Source organism: Podarcis raffonei, chromosome Z, assembly GCF_027172205.1.
Source record: "Podarcis raffonei isolate rPodRaf1 chromosome Z, rPodRaf1.pri, whole genome shotgun sequence".
In the NCBI taxonomy this organism is placed as follows: Eukaryota; Metazoa; Chordata; class Lepidosauria; order Squamata; family Lacertidae; genus Podarcis; species Podarcis raffonei.
In genome coordinates this window covers 16328071-16348631 of record NC_070621.1, presented here as the reverse complement: position 1 = coordinate 16348631, position 20561 = coordinate 16328071, and the positions used below count along the sequence as shown (strand labels likewise).

At 44.6% G+C, this 20561-nt stretch overlaps 1 protein-coding gene across 3 annotated transcripts in view; it reads left to right on the top strand.

Moving 5' to 3' along the window:
- ASS1 (argininosuccinate synthase 1) overlaps nt 1-20561 on the top strand; it is a 76800-nt gene that overhangs the window by 50127 nt on the left and 6112 nt on the right. For 2 of the 3 annotated variants that reach the window (XM_053374454.1, XM_053374455.1), the window contains exons 12-13: nt 1958-2089; nt 13340-13496. In XM_053374454.1, coding sequence (XP_053230429.1) covers nt 1958-2089; nt 13340-13496 — 289 coding nt within the window. The remainder of the gene's footprint in view (nt 1-1957; nt 2090-13339; nt 13497-20561) is intronic. The other variant, XM_053374456.1, reaches the window with a different exon arrangement.

Sequence of the window (20561 nt, the reverse complement as noted above, 5' to 3'; positions counted from 1 at the left end):
GACATGCTAACTCACCCTTTCCCTATGTTCCGTCAAGCCAACAAGAGGTGGGGTTAGAGTTCAGGGACACATTTCCATCCATCCAGGCAAATAACACCTGGAGGTGTGAAGCAGGGCCACTGAGGGGTGTGGCCTGGAGACACTTCCAAGGGCCAGGTAGAAACTCATGGAGGGCCACAATTGGCTCCTAGGCCTGAGGTTCCTCTGCCCTGCTGTAGAAACTTTCTTAGCTTCTTGGGCTGTGAAGATCTGTGAGCCAGAGTCTACAAACATCAAGACTTGGTAGGTCCGGCTGGTTCCTCATCAAACCAACCTGTGAGACATGAAAGGTCTTTGATCTCCTGTCCATGGCATTAATTTCTTTTTCTCCTCTTTCTCTGTACAACAAAAGAGATACATCAAGGTGTCAGGCTTCCCCCAGTCTTTCTGGGTTGGCAAGATCATAGCCCAGTGGCAGAGCATCTGCCTTGCATGCAGAAGGTCCCAGGTTCAATCCCCAGCATCTCCAGGTAGGGCTGGGATAGACCCCAACCGAAAATCCTGGAAAGCCACTGCCAGTCAGTGAGGAAAGTACTGAGTTAGATAGGAACTCTTCTGCTAGATGGGGGTAAAAGTGAACCAGGAGTAGAGCTGGGAGAGAAATAGGATTCAATTGACGTATAAAAGCAAAATTACCTAATTCACACTTTCTGAGACAAAATGCAAACTGAAATGCAGCCCTCCTTCAAGATTTGTCCGTCAGATACAGATAAAGGTGACCAAAATGATCAATGGGATGCAGCAACTCCTTTATGAGGAAAGAAAGGTTGCAGTATTTGGAACTTTTTGCTTTAGACAAAAGGCAAGTGAGAGATGACAGGATAGACATTTATAAAATGATGCAGGGCATGGAGAAGGTGATGGGGGGAGAGTTTTTATCCCCTTCTTATAATGCTACAAGTTGTAGAGATCCCATGGAGCTTTAAAGGCGAAAGATTTGTGCGGTCTGAAGAAAACCCAGAGTAGCCCATGAAGCTGACTGTTGGAAGATTCAGAACAGATAAAAGAAAATTCTTCTTCATGCAGTTCATAATTAAACTATGGAACTCGCGCCATAGAATGCCTTTCTCAAGGCTGTTATTTATGTACACTTTTGCCACTTGTAATTTTTTGCAAGCAACTCCCCCTTCCCCACGCAATGCATTTCCTTGCATTATTTCCACACATTTATTCTATTTCATTCTGGTCATGGAACCTGCTTTGCATGGATGGATTTCAAAGGAAAGCTGTGTTTTATGCATCATCTTGCTACAAACAGGACACAAGGTAAACCGCATGTTAAAATGTGGACTCCGAATGGACATTCTCCCATATCCCCTAAACTGAGTTGAGCTTGGCAATGAGGAACAGATTGTGGCGGGGACAGTCTGGGTTGGCAGCCCCCAAGTGAAGGTAGATTAAAACTACCTCCCCCCCCTTCTCAGGTACCCTCCATTTTTTGTCACAGCTGAGACGGGAGAGGGGCTTTCACTTCTTCTTCAGTGGAACCATGTTGCGGGGCGGGGGGAGCGAGGGGGAAGGTTTTCTTCCAAACCCCCACGACTTTGCCCCGCGTGGCTTGTTTAATTACAGGTTTTCAGGCACAGACCGGTGGGCTTGCTTCAGTGGGGGGAGTCGCCTCCAAAACCCTGTCATTTAGCCTCGTTGGAGTGCCTCTTCAAAGAAGGGAATCTAGAAATTTTCTCCGCAAGGTGCGGAGTGGACTGTCTCGGCCTCAGCATGACTATAATGACACATGCATTTTACGGCAAGCTGAGAGTGAATGGAGCCAGGACTGCGGCTCCTTCTGTCAGCCAAATCATTATTTTTTGTCATTTCCTGACAGTTTGGGTCTCATTCATTCCTCTCCCCCTCCCCCTCTTCTCTTCTCCCCCCATCTTCTTTCTTTCTTTCTCCCCCTGCCTCGTGAAATGGCTAGGTATCTACGAGACTCCGGCGGGGACCATACTGTACCACGCTCATTTAGACATTGAGGCCTTCACCATGGACCGGGAAGTGAGGAGAATCAAGCAAGCATTGGCCTTGAAATTTGCTGAGCTGGTGTACAATGGTATGTAGCACCAAACAAACAAACAAACAAACAAACAAACAAACAAACAAACTGTCAGTCCACACTTTCATGTTACATCTTTCTTTCCAGATTTCATATGAAATAAGGCCCATAACATTTGTTCCATTAACTAGTTAAGTTTTCTGTTGTGGGGCAGGAGGGAGACTCACAAATTTAATCTACTAAGATTAACATCATATTTCAGTTGTTTTAATCTGCCCTGGGACCTTAAGGTGAAGGTCAGATAATAAATGGTAACAAAAGCAACAACAGCAACAATATAATAAGTCAGTTAAAAACAAACAAACAAGAAATTAAAAAATATAAGTACAGTGGTACCTCAGGTTAAGTACTTAATTCGTTCTGGAGGTCCGTTGTTAACCTGAAACTGTCCTTAACCTGAAGCACCACTTTAGCTAATGGGGCCTCCTGCTGCTGCTGCGCCGCCGGAGCCCAATTTCTGTTCTCATCCTGAAGCAAAGTTCTCAACCTGAAGCACTATTTCTGGGTTAGCGGAGTCTGTCACCTGAAGCGTCTGTAACTTGAAGCGTCTGTAACTTGAAGCGTATGTAACCTGAGGTACCACTGTAATCATAACATATATGGAGTGCTTGTTGGGGGTACTCAAAGGTATGCTGTACTGGCCCCTTTTTTCCTCAAAGAAAAGCACTGGTTAAAAATGTGGCGCTTACTGTAACAACTTCATGGTGAGTACCAGCAGCCGTTTATCTAGAAGAAACACACTGTATATATCTTTATATGTGTTTTTGTGTGTGTATTACAAGGGATTCTAAAAACCAAAGAAGGCAATCACCATCCTTGTATTTAACTGTTTGCTCTTTGCTAATTCTTTTTTGGGTTTTTACCCTGACTTTCAATGAAATGTTTTCAAGGAGGCTATTTGAGGAGGATGTATCGCAAAGTGTACAGGAAGAAGAAAAAAGGGGGAAACCAGAAAATTTTAAAAAGAGGCGTTTCCCCTTCTCTTCTTCCCAAAGAAGGGGGTGCCTCTTCTCATGATGATGTGCATCATGTTCAGATATCTGAGCATGTGATAAAAGCATGCTTTTTGCTAACTCTTCTTTTTATCCAGCATCTGCAAGTGCAATACTGATGCAACAATTCAAAATCAGACTGTGATTTCAGTGATTGGCTAACAGCCTTAGTAAACCTTCCTATCTGCAATATGGTGCCATGTCTGAACCTGTGGCCTCCCAAAGCCCTCTCCTGACACAGCCAGTGACCAGGTTATGAGATAGATAATTCCCAGCCACAAGTCACCATCTGGAGAACAAGTCATAATTCCCCACCTGAGATGGTTGAGGGATTCCATTTTGATGTGAACGGGCCTGATCCATGCTTCTTCAACTAAGGTGAAGATTGGAATGCAGATCTCCTTTTGCAGGGCTCTGAATCTTGCAATGCAGTCCTTGGCTTAAAACACACACAAAAGGACCAAAATGTGTTAAAATCCGTATTTTGGGGAATAAGATGCATCTAGAAATGCATACATTGAGACCCTAGCATTTTGTGCTAATAATTTGGTGTTAAATATGAATTTAGGTAAGTGCCTAGATCTTGGGGTCTGCAGATATCTTGGAAGTGCTCACTGCATCTCTCCTGTTAAGCATTTGCAAATATTCTATCCCTTTCAAGGGAAACATCTTTAGACTTGAGCACCATCAGTAACTGATGTAGTTCCTGAGTCTCTGTGTGTAATTGACACACTTGCTATTGTTACATGCCACCCCTATCTTCTTCAGCAGTGTAGGATTCCAGAGGTTGCCGGTGCATTTTACCCAGAGCTCGTGTTTCCTTTCAGACAATGAGGCACAGCAGAGACTGTGGTGTCTTTATGATATATGGTTTATTCACACATATATACAACCTGAACCTAGATGAAGCATTTGCAGAGCATTCACTTCCCAAGAGGCCCTAGCCAAGCACAGCATTGGATTCAAAGAACAGCTGAAAACCATGCTCTCTGTCTCCTTTTTATCAGCTTGCCACTATCAGCCAACATCATGTTCTGCCCCGCCTTTCTCTGCTTTCCAAACTGCTTGCAAACCTAACATTATCCTCCTGTTTGCTTACATCACCCACCCTGAAATCCTAAACTACTTTGGTCTCTGCCCACCAGCACACAGCTGGAATCTGCAGTCTTCAATCTCTCTTGGTGGTTTCCTTGACCTTACTCTGCTTCGTTCCTTAAGAATTAGGGGTGACTTGTACCCACAAAACTCTGACATCCCAACAAATCTGGAACTCTCTGTCTGGTCCTCTGACCTCTCCCTAGGCCACAATCCCACCAGCTCTGTTTTGCGCCTTCCTCATGTGTTTATAGCCTGGCTAGACAATGTGTCCTTCCTTTAGCTTGCTGTATGGAGGACGGAGAGTTGTGTGTATAGAAACTAGCCTGCTGTACAAAGGTAAAGAGTTGTCATCAGTACCAGTCCTATTCAGACGCATTGAATTTGCTAGGCATAACAGTCCATGGGCCTGATCTATGTTGAACTCAGTTGGAGACAACCCAAAATCGACATCCCATTGCTCCACCCAGTTTGATCTGCCCACCCCACCACGGACACCTGCCCCTCAAGGGGGTGCCCAAAAGGGAATGTGGCCCTCAAGCAAAAAAGTTATTTTCTCTTGAGCTTAGATGGCTATAGGGAGTGGTTCTCGTCTGGTGACACAGCAGCTCCAGCATGTTTTTCATACAGTTTTTTTAAAAAAAATAAAAAATAAAAAAGTTTTTCAAAACAAGTGAAACAATGAAATTTCAGTAAAACAGTTTGAAAACAATTTTTTCTAACATTAAAAAAAACTAAAATAATCGATAAGCTAAAAACCACATCGAAATGCCTGTCAGCATTCTACATATCTGGAGAGGCTTGCCTAAATAAAAATGTCTTTAGCAGGTGTCGGAAAGACTACAGTGAAGGCACCTGTCTTGTGCCAATAGGCAGGGAGTTCCAAATGTTGTGTGCTACTATGCTAATAGATCAAGTTATTGGAAATGCAGAATGAGTGTTATGGAGCACCAATATCTTTGCCTGTTCCACAGATCCAAACTGCCCCCTTTGAAGAAAGCTGAGGATAATCAGAGGCCATTCCAACAGTAGTAAAGTGCTTGGCTTCCTTCCGTTAGAACACCACCCCTTTAAACTGTGAGCAGCTCTGCTTGAGAGACGAGACTCTAGCCTTCATGAGACCATAAGGCTTTAGTTGAGCTGGATCAGTATCTGCCTTCCCTGGCAGCTCTCTGGGTTCCCGGAAACCTGATTCGCCTCCTGTAGTCTTGCTTTCTTGGAAACTGGCAAGCACTCTATGAGTGGAACAAGTTTGCTCTTGCTGCTGGACAGCTCCCTGCTGACGCTCCATCTCCCCCAGGTCTTTCCAAGTTCCCTGCAGTACAGAAGGAAGGCCTGAGGATTTCCCAATGCTGATTGGACTCCAGCTCCCATCAGCTCCTGCAGCCAATGTGGTCAGGGATGATAGGAGTTGTAGTTGAGTAACAAATGGAGGGGCCACAGGCTCTTCCCTGCAGGCTGAAAGCATGGGTAATGTAGGCCCATTAATTTAAGAATATAATAAGAGCACTATTCTCACAGTAGCCAACCAGATGTCTGTGGGAAACCTGCAAGCAGAACCCACAAGAGAACTCCTTTCCTGTGTTTTCCAGCAACTGGTATTCAAAAGCATTGCTGCAGCCTAAAGTCCTGGAGGCAGAGCATAGCCATTGTGGCTAGTAGCCCTGGACAGCCTTATCCTCCTCCTTGAATTTCTCCAACCCTCTTTTAAAGCCCTCCAAGCTGGTGGCTATCACCACTCCCTGCAGGAGCAAGTTCCATAGTTTACATAACTCTTTGCTGTGTGGAGAATGACTTCCTTGTATTTGTCCCGAATCTTCCAACATTCATCTCTGTTGGATGTCTACAAGTTTTAGGTGGAATCTATGTATTTTTAATTAAAAAAAAAATGCTGTGAAAATGCTTTTTAAAAAAAGTTTTGAAAAATGCATTGAATTTGGCATAGCTCACTGTCGCCATCTAGTGTCCCATTTGTATATTGCCCTTTACAAGACATTTAAAATGTTTTATTGGAGCTGTGTAGCTGAGTCCTTAATGTTAAGGGCTGTGTGTGTGAAAACCTTTTCTTTGTTCACTTTCTTTATGCCATACATCATTTATATAAGCAGCTTTCATGTTGCCTCTAACTTGCCTTTTCTCTAAACTAAAAAAGTCCGAAATGCTACATCCTTTTCTCATAGGGGAATTGCTCCATCCCATCGATTATTTCCCTTGCCCTTTTCTGACCCCTTTTTCAATGGGTATGCTGTGAGTAGGACTTAGTTCAATCAACCCAAGGTTTTTTGGAAGTACTATAAAATTTGGTACACTGGGGGAGATGCTTGGTTGGAAATAATCTAGATAGGATTTTTAAGAAGCAGATTCTGTTGTTGCTCCAGCAAAATATTGTTGGATCTTTGTGGTTTAATTTATTCCTCCTTTCCTTCTTGAAGGAAACCTGCTATGTGATGCTGAGCCCACACTGGGGCACTGTGCATCCCCCTTTCCCCCTCACTCCCCATGATTGGGGATCTGGTCATCTTTTGTATGAGCAAACCATGGGAAATGGCAGGTGAAATTTCTGGTTTGCAAAGGTAGCTCTGAGAAGGCTTTTTTGGGTGTGTGTGAGGGAGAGTGGTAGCGGGGAGAAAAGGAGACTGTTACCTCTGACATTTCAATCAGTCCTGTGGTCAGCAGGGCCAGCTATTACAGAATTGCTGCAATTTGGAGGGTGAAAAGAAGAGGAGGGGCAGAAAGAACGGCTGTGCTGGAGGCTGTGACATTCCAGATGGGGGCTGGCATGGGAAGCCCCTCCATTATGAGAGGGTCTGGGTGGTAGATCTATGTTTATTTGCCCTTCTTCAGTCTGTTTCCCAGATTTAAAGAAAAAATACACAGGAAGCTGCCTTAAACAGAGCCAGACCAGCGGCCCATCTAGTTCAATGTTGTCTGCACTGACTAGCAGAGGCTCCTCAGGGTTTAAGGCAGGAGCCTTTCCCCAGTCTGGCCTGGAGATGTCAAGGATTCAGCCTGCAGCCTTCTTGCAAGCAGAGCATGCACTGTGTCACTGAGCTGTGGTCCTTCATGTAAAAGGCTTCTAGTCCTCATTGTTCTAAACAGAGGGCTGAATTAAATAGGAACAGAGAGAACTGTCTTACTCAGGGCTGTGCTTTCTAGGCACAGGTCTGAGATCACTAGGTCTGTGTTCAAGCAGTTTTTTGTGGGTTGTTGTTGTTTTGTCCCATAACATTCTACCGCCATGTTCAGAGGCAGTAATGGTTTGGAATGCCAGTTGCTAGAAACTACAGGAGGGGGGAAGGCTGTTGTGCTTGAGTCCTGCTTGTGGCTCCCCACAAACATCTGAGTAGCCAGTGTCAGAACAGAACACTGTGCTAGATGGGTTGTTGGCTTGATCCAGCAGGCTCTTTATTTTCTTAAGAAGTCTCTTGGACAACATTTGACACAGAACAGGTCCTATCATTTGCAGCTTGCCCTGAGCTTTTGCAACAGGGTGGGAACATACCTCCAGAGAATCAAAGTTGAGTGCCAGCATACAACACCTCTTCTTTTAAATAAAAAAAAGCCATTTAAGTTTTTATTTTTAATTTTAAAAAACCCAACCCTCACAGCCGTGCCCACTCCAGGCTTATGATGTTTTTCATTCTAAGAACAGAAACCATTTGCAAGATGATAAATAAACCATTTAGGCAAAGAGAACAATTTTTTTAAAAAAAAGCATTTTCTTTCCTAAAAAAAATTAAAATAAACACAGGCCAAATAACAATATTGCAGATCACAGAGGACTCCACTCAGCAGAGGGAACCTGCTGGAGGCCAGGCTTTCATGCCCCTGTCTTCCTTAAACACCTAATTATTGTAACTAGTCTCTCTGAATTTAAGGCAATTAGCGGTTGTCATTTCCCTCCCCCCCCTGCAAAATCCCCCTCCTCTGCTCCCCATCGTGCTGTGGGAAAGGTGGCACGGCAAATGCGAGAGACTTCCCCCATTTTGTTCTCTCTCGCTGCCAGGTAGAAGCCAGGTGTTGGAAATCTTGCCATCTCTCCCACGGTCCCTCCACTGCGAGGATTAGGAGTGGAATTACTCTTACAAAGTGAGAAGGTGACTAAGAAAGGGGAGCAGTGTCCCGTTGAATAGGAAATTTGCTTTGAAGGGGCAGATGGGGGGGGAGGAATAGTGGATGGAGAAAAAGGGATAAGGGTGTTTTAAGGAAGCGATTATATTAAACTGGGGGTGGGGTAGAAGATTTTTGACTTCCAGAGAGCTTTCCGCAGGCCATGTGCTGGCGGTGGGCAGGGCCAGAGGCAAAAACAAGTGAAACAATTTTGATTTCATATATAACAACAAAATAATACTGTGGCGGCACCTATGAAAGGCAGGATATTGATACATTTAATAGTAATCATAATGATTAATTTACCTGCAAGGTCACCTTAGCTCACCTCTACCCAGTCAGCCACTTCAACAGTGGAACTGGAACTTTTCCAGGTGCTCATAATGCCCATTCTGCATCTGTAAGAGATCAATCTTTTAGCCTGATGGCATCTGCCCTTTGGAACTCTCTGCCTTTTGACATCAGGCAGCGCACCCTCCAACATTTCCCTGAATGCATAGTATTCTATGCTTATCTATCTGGATAATAAAATAATCCTGTGTCTGAGGTTTGCATTTCAGTGAGTAGGTGTGGGCTTGCATGATGAACTTTTGTGCTCTTAGAAAGGAAACCTAGTCTTCCTGCCCACATGCTAGATTTCTAGGTGCAGGGATTTATTTAAATGACTACAGCAGAGTATTCCATGATGCAAATCCCTTCTTGCAGTTGCAGTTCTGTGTTAACCCAGGCACAGGTTGACCACCTTTGATTCAATGCAATTATAAAAGCAATTGCAGTCTGACCTAGGCAAACATGTTTTGCTCACTGCATAAGCACTTGTAGCCAGCTGCAAATGAAAAGCCGAGGGCGGTGGTGGCGGTGACGGAGCCACCTGTGTGTAAGTAAGAGTGCAAAGGGATTAAAGGGATAAACTGTTCTGACCACCAAAAACAGTGAAATAGGATAGTTCTTTCATCCTCTGTCTGTTCCTCTGGCAGTGTTATGGACTAATTGGCAGCAGGAGTAGCAACTAATCCAGGGCAGTGTCCAGGAAGAGGACAGACTTTACCATTAAGAAAATGGGCTGGTCCTACCGTTGATGAGAGAGAAATTCCTGCAAGAAAGCTTGGAGAGCTTTGTTCAGTCAGTGCAGACAATTATGAGCTAGCTAGATAGACCAGTGGCCTGAATCAGGATAAGGTACCTTCCTGTGTCCTGTGTTTCCCAGGGTCTGAACTCCCTCCCACCAGAGGGCTGGTGACAATGGCAAGGAGGCAGCTCAGGGTAGACAGATGCCCCCTCAGCCATGATCTGTAGGGAAAGGTGAGACTGTCCCCCCCTTGCTTGAGTGACGGCATGAGGTTACTTGATATATGAAAGAGATGGGGAAGGGAGTCCACCTGGGACAGATGGGTCCTGATCTCCAACCCGATAAAGACCCCTGAGCTCTGAAGAGAACCCTCTGAAAAGTTCACTTGCTCCAAAAGGCCTTATCTCTTCAGAGTCAGGAAGCCCAATTATCATGTTCAGTTTTGCCTCCAAGACAGCAGAAGCACGACAGATTGGAGGGGGGGGCGGGGATAGCACCACCAAGGGATTCTGTTTCAAAGGTAACTTCTTGATGGCAGAGGAAGAGTCTGTGTCTGTGGCTGGGACTGAGGAACAAATATTTGGTGCAACTGCATTTGGGAAACTGTGTACAGTTCTGGTCACCTCACCTCCGGAAGAATATTGTAGAATATGGAAATGTTCAGAAAAGAGCAACCAACATGATCAAGGTGGGATGGAGTGACTCCTCTTATGAAGAATGGTTGCAGCATTTGAGATTTTTTTTAGTTTAGGCAAAAGTGGCTTAACAGTCAATCTCTCTTCCCAGGGAATTCTGGGAATTGGAGCTCTGTGAGAAGAATGTGGGGGCCTCCTAACACCTCTCAGCATCCTTAACAAACTACATTTCCCAGGATTCCTTGGGGGAAGCCATGACTCTTTACATTTTAAGCATTTTCATTCTGCTTTGAACAGGCATGGCTTTCCCACAAAGAATTGTGGGGTCTGGAGTATTTTTTATTAGTTTGTATATATTAGTATTGTTAATTGTTTAAATTATTTTTATTATGTATTTTATGCTTTTATATTGTAACTTTGTGTTTGTGAACTGCCCTGAGACCTACTGGTATAGGGTGGTATACAAATTTTAATAATAATAATAATAATAATAATAATAATAATAATAATAATGCTGAGCGTTGTTAGGAGATCCCTCTTCAGAGTTTTTAGGAGATCCCTCTTTCCCAGTGTTCCTTGTGAAGAAGGAGTGATTGCTAAATCACTCTGGGAAGGGAATAGGGGTCTCGCAGCAATGCCCAGCACCCAGGATTCTTTGGGGAAATTCATGCCTGTTCAAAGTCCTGTGGCTAGAAAGCACAGGTCTGAGTGGTTTTCTACTTGACCCATGCTTTCTAGGCATGGGTCTGAGTGGTTTTCCCCTTGCCCTGCTCCTTTCCCATGGAAAACTTGCTCTTTTAGTGCTAAATCAGAGAAAACATCCATCCAGAGAAAACCCGAATTGCCATTTGCTCTGATTGAGTGCTAAAGAGTGGTTTCCACAGGGAAATATGGCTTGAGAAGGCTTTGTTTCCTGTCTTCCAATTCCAATCCTTGATCGTCTCCAGCTCTTGGTCCAAATTCTGTCCAAGCTGCTCCTGTTCCTCTTGTGAGATTGAATTTGTTGCTGGTGCTCCTGTTCCCCTGTGTAGGCAGGAAGCCTTGCCCGTGGAAATGCATACCCACCTGAATGCTCTCTGCCATCTGTTCCAGGCACTGCAGCTGCCTGGTTTCAGGTGATTCCCCCCAGATGGTCTTTGGTAATGTTACATGTATATTATTGCCGATTACCAAGATTCTGTCTCTTTGTCATGTTCCAACAGCGACCTGCAAGGGTTTTGGAAATGTTGGGAGAGACAGAAGGTGTCTCCATTACTTTGGCATTCCTCATTTCTTTCCTGAATGCGATTTGTGGAGTTGGAAGCAACTCAATGCTCCCAATTTCAGAAGCTGAGGCAAAGGTTTTGGAGATTGGTGAAGAAAGATGGATGGGGGTGGGGTGAAGAGTGGAAAAGATGGGGGCAACAGAAAATGCTGACCACTGCCCTATGTGGCAAGTTGCATCACTGCAGCTTGTCACGTGAAGAGCTGGGAACGGCTGGCTCCCTTCTAGCAAGCCTTATCACTGCAGTTTCTCAGCAAAGAACGTTACTGGCTGACTTCACTGAGGTTGGCTATTGACTCCTCCTAGGCAGAGAGAATTAACAGGGTTTCTTGCCTCAGTGGCAATTCCTGACAAGCTTTATTTGACTTCAAGCATGTGTGTTGTTATGCATTCAGTGGTCTGTGTTTGCCTGAGCTTGACTCAGGACTATGGATTCTGAGCTCCTGTGTTCTGATTCAATACATGTTGTCCAATCACAGAAGGTTTCAGGATTTTGGCCTCTGCCATTGGCCCTTGAACTCTTGAGTCATGATTCGCAGTATGGAAGTGTAGACAGCCAATCTCATTGGGAGTGGCCCAGGCTTTCAGAAATGTATATAAGTAGTTGCTTTGCCTCTGTTTCCCAGTTATGTAGTTCAGTAAAGGTTCTTGATGCTATCTCTGTGTCTTGCCTCATGGGAACCCACCTACACTTCATGTGTCTAACATTGCTCTTCAGATCCTTCAGTTTTGATTGCTTTTCAGTCCTGACCTCTGGTTCTCAGCTCTTGACTTCTTCCCACCATCCAGCACTGGCAGGATGTCTAGACCCTCCCTATGTTCCCTAAATCCATGCCTAGCTTCCCTGCATTATGAGTAGTTACCACTGGTGGACATAGATTCTTGCATTGCAGGGGGTTCTACGATCTAAAGTTCTGTGGGTCTAATTGTTTTTACTCAAGGAGTGAGAGCAGAGGTAGAATACCTCTGTCCTGCCTGGGGGCCAAATGTGGTTCTGCATATCTCTTTATCTGGCCCTCATGACTCTCCCCAGGCCACACTTTTTCAGGCCACATCCTTCACTGGCTCTGGTCTACAACCTTCTGGTGTTTCACTAGGGAAGCTGCAGCAATGCAGCACACCACACGTGGCAGTGGTCAGCAGTTTCTTGCTGGAATGTGTCCTTGAACTGTGATAATGCCTCTTGCTCTTTTTGGATGGAGAGGGTGTGTTTTGAGATATAGAAATTATAAACTTTTGTATGGCTGGAATACCACCCATTGTAAAGAAGTGTCATATGTGTTCCTCTGTTTCCAGGGCTGTCAGAAACCCTGGAAAGCAACTGCCAGTCGATGTAGATAATACTGTGCTTGATGGACCGGTGGTCTGACTCAGAAAAAGGCAGTTTCCTATGTGATCAACAAGGGTGAAGTCCTATGTTATCTGTGTAGCTCAGCAACATATGGAGGGCCAGAGCTTGAAGTTGGGCCACCTTATTTAAGGTAGTAAAGGAAGCCAAACCCTCCACACACAACCTGAAGTGTTCGCTTCCATGGGAACATGAGGCTAGCATAGGATGCAGACAGTATCCAACGCATGCAGAGGGCAGGTGACACTAGGATCTTGGACAGCTCCATTGGTGCTGAAGATGTTTCTCTGCTGGGAGCTAATATCAACTGAAACTTTATGTGGATTGATCAGATCTTGAGTGTGATAAGCTGCCTTGTGCAGGAGGAGGTGACTAGGTCATAAAAGCCAATGAAGCTGAGTATCGGAAGACTCGGGACAGATAGAAGGAAGGACTTCTTCACACAGCACATGGTTAAGCTGTGGAACTCACTCCAACAGGAGGCAGTGGTGGCCACCAACCTGGATGGCTTTAAAAGAGGATTAGACAAATTCATGGAGGATGCAATTGGTATCTAAAAGCCACCATGGCCATGCTCTGCTTCCACAGCTGAAGGCAGCAATGCTAGTTGGCCACTGTGAGAGCAGGACGCTGAACTAGATGGGCCACTGAACGGATCCAGCAGACTCTTCGTACATTCTTATGAAGGTGCCACTGATGACTTTCAGCCTGTGTGTTCTACTTTTCTGCTGCAGGTTTCTGGTACAGCCCAGAGTGTGACTACATCCGCCATTGCATTGTCCAATCCCAAGAACTTGTGGAAGGGACGGTACAGGTCTCTGTCCTGAAAGGCAAGGTCTACATTTTGGGAAGGGAGTCCACACAGTCCTTGTACAATGAGGAGCTAGTGAGGTAAGCATGGTGAGGGGGCCAGTGTGTCTCAAATCCTCAGTGAATTGGGGACTTCCCTTGCATGTGAACAAGGCCAATAGTGGGTCCAACGATTTCTGCATTTGGGCATGTTAAATATAATTTTATTTCATTCAAAATGTTATTTTCTCCACTAATTCCAGAGAAAAGGAAACTTACTTAACTACGTAAACAAAATAAATAAATAAAAATGGAAAAATATAAAGTAAGGTAAAACATTTTAGAATGAATTCAAAGCAGTGTAAATCCACAATATGTTACTCATATGGTATTTAAAACCATTTTTACAGTTACAAAACAAAAGAAATGTTGAAAAAGAATGATAAAGCATAGCTCTGGAACTTAGATTCTAATGAGAGGGGTGGGACTGTTTTGATTCACACAATGTGGCTGTATCTGGTTGAATCTGAGACATCTGCAACCGAATACTAGGCTCTGCATTAAAATGAGAGTTGCATTTTGTTTTAGTAGCCACATAGGTAGAGAACCCTGATTCACATAACTAAATTGTTGCAAAGGGCAGGATTATTTTTGCTTTATCTGATGAAACTTTAAATTCGTCTTTTAGCTGACCCCAAAATTCTGATAGTGACTTCTTAGTTTCAAAATTATCTTTTATCACAGAACCTGATGTCAAATTGATCAAACAATCCTACTGTTGCAGTGACAGACATCATCATCATCATCATCATCATATTTTTTTATTTATAGCCCGCCCTCCCCAGCCAAGGCCCGGCTCAGAGTGGCTTACAAGCAATAATAAAAACAAGATGAATGATTACAACTTAAAAACAAAAATAAAATACAACATTAAAATAATGGAACATTAAAATATTAAAATGTAGCCTCATCGCAGGAGGAGAAGGAAAAGAAAAAAGAGAGGGAGGGAGGGAATCAAATTGGCTCCAAGCCAAAGGCCAGGCGGAACAACTCTGTCTTACAGGCCCTGCAGAAAGAAATCAAGTCCTGCGGGGCCCTGGTCTCATGAGGCAGAGCGTTTCACCAGGCCGGAGCCAGAGTTGAAAAGGCCCTGGCTCTGGTTGAGGCTAATCTAACTTCCTTAGGGCCCGGGACCGCTAGAGTGTTGTTATTTATGGACCTTGAGGCTCTCCGTGGGGCATACCAGGAGAGGCGGTCCCGTAGGTACGAGGGTCCTAGGCCGTGAAGGGCTTTAAAGGTCAAAAGCAGCACCTTAAATCTGACCCTGTACTCCACCGGGAGCCAGTGCAGCTTGAAAAGCACTGGGTGAATATGCTCCCATGGCAGAGACCCCGTGAGGAGCCTCGCTGCAGCATTCTGTACCCGCTGGAGTTTCTGGGACAGCTTCAAGGGCAGCCCCGCGTAGAGCGAATTACAGTAGTCAAGCCTGGAGATGACCGTCGCATGGATCACTGTGGCCAGGTCGGGGCGGGAAAGGTAAGGGACCAACTGCTTGATGCGGCAAAGGTGGAAAAATGTCGCCTTGGCTGTTGCTGTAACTTGCGCCTCCATGGAAAGGGAGGCATCAAGGATTACACCCAAACTCTTAACGGAAGGCAATGGCACTAATTGGGCCCCCGCAAGAGAAGGGAGTTGGTCCCTCATCCCCATGCCATCCCGACCTACCCATAGGACCTCTGTCTTCGAAGGATTTAGTTTCAATCGGCTCCCATGAAACCATCCAGCCACAGCTTCCAAGCATCTGGCTTTTCTGACACAGCAGAGTATGTGTTTACAACCCAAAAGTTTTATTTAATTTTTTCATGGAGTACTTCCAGAAAATAACAGTTGAAACTATCGAGCAAACTTAGCAGATGAATGTGAAACTCATTTAAGATTTCTCCAGGCACGGCAGAATCTAGTTCTTCTCTAAATTCTTTTACCATTTGGAAGCTGTCTAGATTTCAAATTTTCATTGATTCTGCCCAAAACTTGATTTTCTTTTAAAGGCTTGTAAAGTGGTACCTCTGGTTGTGGATGAGATTCGTTCTGGAGCTCTGGTCAGATCCCAAGGTTTCTGCAACCAGAGGTGCCTGTTCTGCGCATGCGCGCGGCACAATAGAGTGCTTCTGAGCATGCGCACAGCACGGTAGAGTGCTACTGTGCATGTGTGTGCAGCGAAACCCGGAAATATACTTCTGGGTTTGCTGTGTGCATATCTCAAAGGATATTAACAAGAGGGGCACATAAGTAGAGGTACCACTTTACTTTATCACTAGCATTAAAAAAAAAGGTACTGCTTTTCCTTGAAGTGAGAGACTTAAGTCATTAACTTTTTAAATAAAAAACCTGTTAAATATGCCAATTTTATGAGCCAATGCTCCTCACACAACCTGTCTCCCAAAGCAAAGTGATCATCTGACTTTGAAATGAGAAATTTCAGCCCTCATTTCAAAGAGCTGAGTCAAAGTTTTGCCATGAGAAAGCTACCTTACTTCTGTGTGAAGAAGTAAAGATGTGTGCAGACTCCCCATGTACAACATACAACATTTTGAATAGCCTTGTATTCTTAGGTCATGGTTTGATAAAATTAATTACTTCCATGTTCGTTATCCCATGGGATGCCCCTCAATGTGAAAAATTCATCTATTAAGTTGAAAAATTTCAACTTAGTCAGTAACGGCTTGCAGAGAAGCAGATTCTCTTGAAAAAGACTTCCAAGTAATGGTAGTGCACAAATACTGTTGGAATTGCTAACACAGCCACATCCATTGAGTCATCCCTTTGAAGCTAAAATTCAGTACATTTTATTTGTGAGAATAAAGTAGCTTTCACATCCTCCGCTAAGTCCCTGATTCTTCATAAGATTGTGTTATTTGACAAAGGAGCTGTGCCTACTAACGTCATACCTTTTCCATCCAATATACCTTCAACTATGTCTTTACGCAGGGACGCGGGTGGCGCTGTGGGTTAAACCACAGAGCCTAGGACTTGCCAATCAGAAGGTCAGTGGTTCGAATCCCCACAACGGAGTGAGCCTAGCAGTTCGAAAGCACATAAAAAGTGCAAGTAGATAAATAGGTACCGCTCCAGCGGGAAGGTAAACAGCGTTTCCGTGCACTGCTCTGGTTCACCAGAAGTGGCTTAGTCATGCTGGCCACATGACCCAGAAGCTGTACGCCGGCTCCCTCGGCCAGTAAAGCAAGATGAGCGCCGCAACCCCAGAGTTGGCCACAACTGGACCTAATGGTCGGGGGTCCCTTTACCTTATGTATTTACGCAAGGCTTGATAAGGTTTTCAGAGATGGTATGGGCTTCGCCAGCTTGAGCAAATTGGTAACTGACTTAGTAGGACCACCATCAAAGCCTTTTCGTTAACTGTTTTAGAGTGGTAGGATATGATTTTCTGGGCTCGTGTAAGTTCACCATCCTTCCTTCTGAAGAAATCGGCCCGTTTGCTCTTGCATTCTAGACAGACCCCACCCCCCCTCAAAATGACAACACATTTTTTCTGGCAACATGGCACTGCGTGGACACTTTACCACAAATTTCGTACTTTGTTGCCACTGGTCTCCACAAACCCAATACCCAAGTAAGAATTGTGGTTCTTCCTTTCCCCTGTGGCACCGGTCTCTGAAGTACTAGGGCTAGGCAGCTGGTTCAACATTTCAGGAGGTTGTAGATTTGACTTTTAAACAAGACCTGCATTTCAGATGGGAGTCTTTTGCAGCCCTGCCAGGAGGTGCCACTAGGGATTGAACTTGGGACCTTCTGCATGCAAAGCAGCTGCTCAACCCCTAAGCTACAGCTCAGCTCCCTGACTCAAGGAATCAACACCCCCTGTGCTAAAAGTGGAGGCAGAGAAAGTTTCCCCACAGAAATAACCCATGAATAACTTAGGAGCAAGTACTTCATCTAACCTGTTTTTTAAAAAATAATAATAATAAATAAATAAATTAAGCAAAGGTCTTGTTTAAAAGTCAAATCTATTTTTTTCTTCCCCACATTGCACTTTCCCCCTCTTTTATTCTGCTGTCTGCCTCTCTCTCACGACTTCCCCCACCCCTCCTCTCAGCCCCTTTCAATCCTTCTAAACACTTTATAAGCCATAAATATACCCAAATCAGTTTAGATCAGTCAGAGTAAATGTCAAATTATCCTCTTCCCCCCATATCTCGGCTTCTTTCCCTCCCTCCCTCTTGAAATCAACAGCTCCTAATAATCCGTCCCCCAACCTTTCATTATCGTTTGCATTCTCATGCGGTGGAGATTAAATGAATAACATTTTTTAAAAAGAGAGAGGGGTTTTTTTTATGGGGGAGCCAAAGATGGGAGGTAAAAAAAGAGAGAGAAAGTGAAAGAGAGGGGGGTTTGAAACAGGAGCACTTACTCCCAGTGTGTCTTTAGCCCATTACCCCCCTCCCCCTGTTCCTTTTTTTGATTTCTACATCACTGGTTTGAAAAGCGTTTGAGTGACGGCATGGCGGGGACCCACAAGGGAGCCGAACGAGGTGCATCGCAGCAAAAATGCCTCCGCGCAGTAGGTAGAAAGTAACGTAATTATAGAGCAGGTCAGAACCACTCGGCTGAGCAAAAATAAAAGCGCAGAGGTTTTTCTGCAGCCCGTCAGGGGAGGTAACATCATTGTAAACTCTCTCTTCCCCCCCCAATAAAAAAGGGTTGTTTTTTCTTTGCAATTTTTAGAAAATGAACAGAGTTATACGTGTGGGGTGTCTCTCCCCACCCCCTTTGCAGAGGCAAGAAACTAGCTCATTTGGGGTTTTCATACTGAGGCATACACTCCATATGTTAAACACACATTTAAAGTGCATTTCTCACCCACTCTGATGAATCCTGGAAACTATGGTTTGTTGTTGGTGCCTGGAAAGGGAGCTCCGTGTAGGATAATCAACAGTTCCCAGGATTCTTTAGGATGTTTGTTTTAAATGTTTGATGTATACGCAAACATTTAAAGGATATTTAAAGTGCACTTCCTGCTCACCCTGAAGAATAATGAGAACTGTGGTTTGTTATGCGTGCTGGGAATGAAAGTTCTGTGTGGGATAAACTATAGTTCCCAGGATTCTCATGGGGAAGATTATATGTATGGTATGTACAGGGACATTCAAAGCACATTTACCTATCCATCCTGAATAATCCTGGGAACTGTTGTTTATTATGGGTGCTGGGAACTGGAGCTCTGGGGTAAACTACAGTTCCCAGGATTCATAGGGGTTATTGTTTTGAATGTATGGTGTGGACATGGACATTTAAACCATGTTTACCACCCTCCCCAAAGAATCTTGGAAACTGTGGTTCATTATGCATGCTAGGAATGGAAGTTCTCTGTGGAGTAAACTACAGTTCTCGGATTCTTTGAGTGGGGTGCATTAAATGTTTGTTGCATACACAGACATTTAAAAGATATTTAAAGCAGATTTCTCACCCACCTTGAAGAATCCTGGCAGGTGCTGGGAACTGGCAGGGTAAACTCCAGTTCCCAAAGTTCTTGGGGTTCTTTAACATTATTTATTTAATATATGTATAACCCCTCTTTCTCCCAGCTTGTGATTCAATGTGGATTAATGTGTGGTGTATACACAGTCTTATTCTCACAGTTATTAAAGCCAAGTGTGTTTTCTTTTAAAATACAGTGGTACCTCGGGTTAAGAATTTAATTCATTCTGGAGGTCCGTTCGTAACCTGAAACTGTTCTTAACCTGAGGTACCACTTTACCTAATGGGGCCTCCCGCTGCTGCCGCGCCGCCAGAGCATGATTTCTGTTCTCATCCTGAAGCAAAGTTCTTAACCCGAGGTACTATTTCTGGGTTAGCGGAGTCTCTAACCTGAAGTGTCTGTAATCTGAAGCGTCTGTAACCCGAGGTACCACTGTAATTATGTCGGCCTGTTAGGAACTCATCCAGAAAGCAATGCCTCTTGATAGATCAGGGACTGTGCTCCCTGTATTGAGGGACTCCAACTCCCATAATCCATAGCCAGCTCAGCCAGAGGTCAGGGACATAGGAGTTGTAGTCCAGCTACATCTGGGGCCCCAAGCAAATCCAGCGAGGCTGGAGGCCAGGGCCTTGGACAGAGCACAGAGCACAGCTCAAATGTTGCTTCAGCAACAGGCAGCCTCAGACAGAGCCTTATATGGAGCTTGTCCTGTCTCCACTGAGAGATGTATCTTCTGTTAAAGAGGACTAGCCTGCTTCAACTGCCATTTACTCCAAGGGTACAGGGAGACTGTGGTTCTGCTGGGGCTTTGGGGGTGAGGTTTTTGGAGTCAGAGAAGGACAATGTGACCTCCTCAGGCTGGAAACATGCTGTCAAGATGGACTTATCTGGAGCTATCCAGGGCTGGCTCTGGGAACCATACTTTCTCCAACCACCATACCTTGTCTGAATCCATGACCTCATCCCCTGAAAATGTGCAGGTGGACCACCAACATTCAGCTTCATCAGGTGTTCCTGAGTTCTTTTGCTAGGAGAGGGAAAAAATGCAACCTTTCCTTATCTGCTCTATCCACACCGTGTATGATCTTATGCGCCTTAGTCTTGTGGGTGTATGAATGTGCATGCAAGGACTGAACCCTCAAATCAGTTTTCGGAATATATGTTAAAGCAATAAAATCTCACGGTGGCAGCAGCAAGCAACAGCATGTAGCACTTTCAATTAAAAGCAAATGCCTTACTCAGGTGATTGCTTTGTCAAAATCACAATCCCTGCCAGTGTTTCCATTTTTGTCCTGCCCCTTCTGGAAACTGAAACTGCTGTGTCGGATAATGAAGAGCTATAATGGCCATTAATCCCCAATCCTTGTTTTCCAGTTCCATATTTAACAATTAAAATAATTAACAGGGTGTGATTAGAGCCCCCTGATTATGCCATGGTTGCAATGAGCCCCTTGACGTCCTTTGCCCGGCTCTTAGTGCTGAGACAATCTGCGGATTAGGCAAAATGAGCTGATAAGATTCAAGGCCATTCCTCAGCAGGAGAAAAAAAGATCCCATGCATGCTGTAAACTAGCAGATCAGGCCCAGAGAGCTATGGCAACGCTTCATGCTCTGCTACTGTACTAATTAAAGGGTTTGTGTTTCATTTTCTTTCTTTTAACATCAGGAAG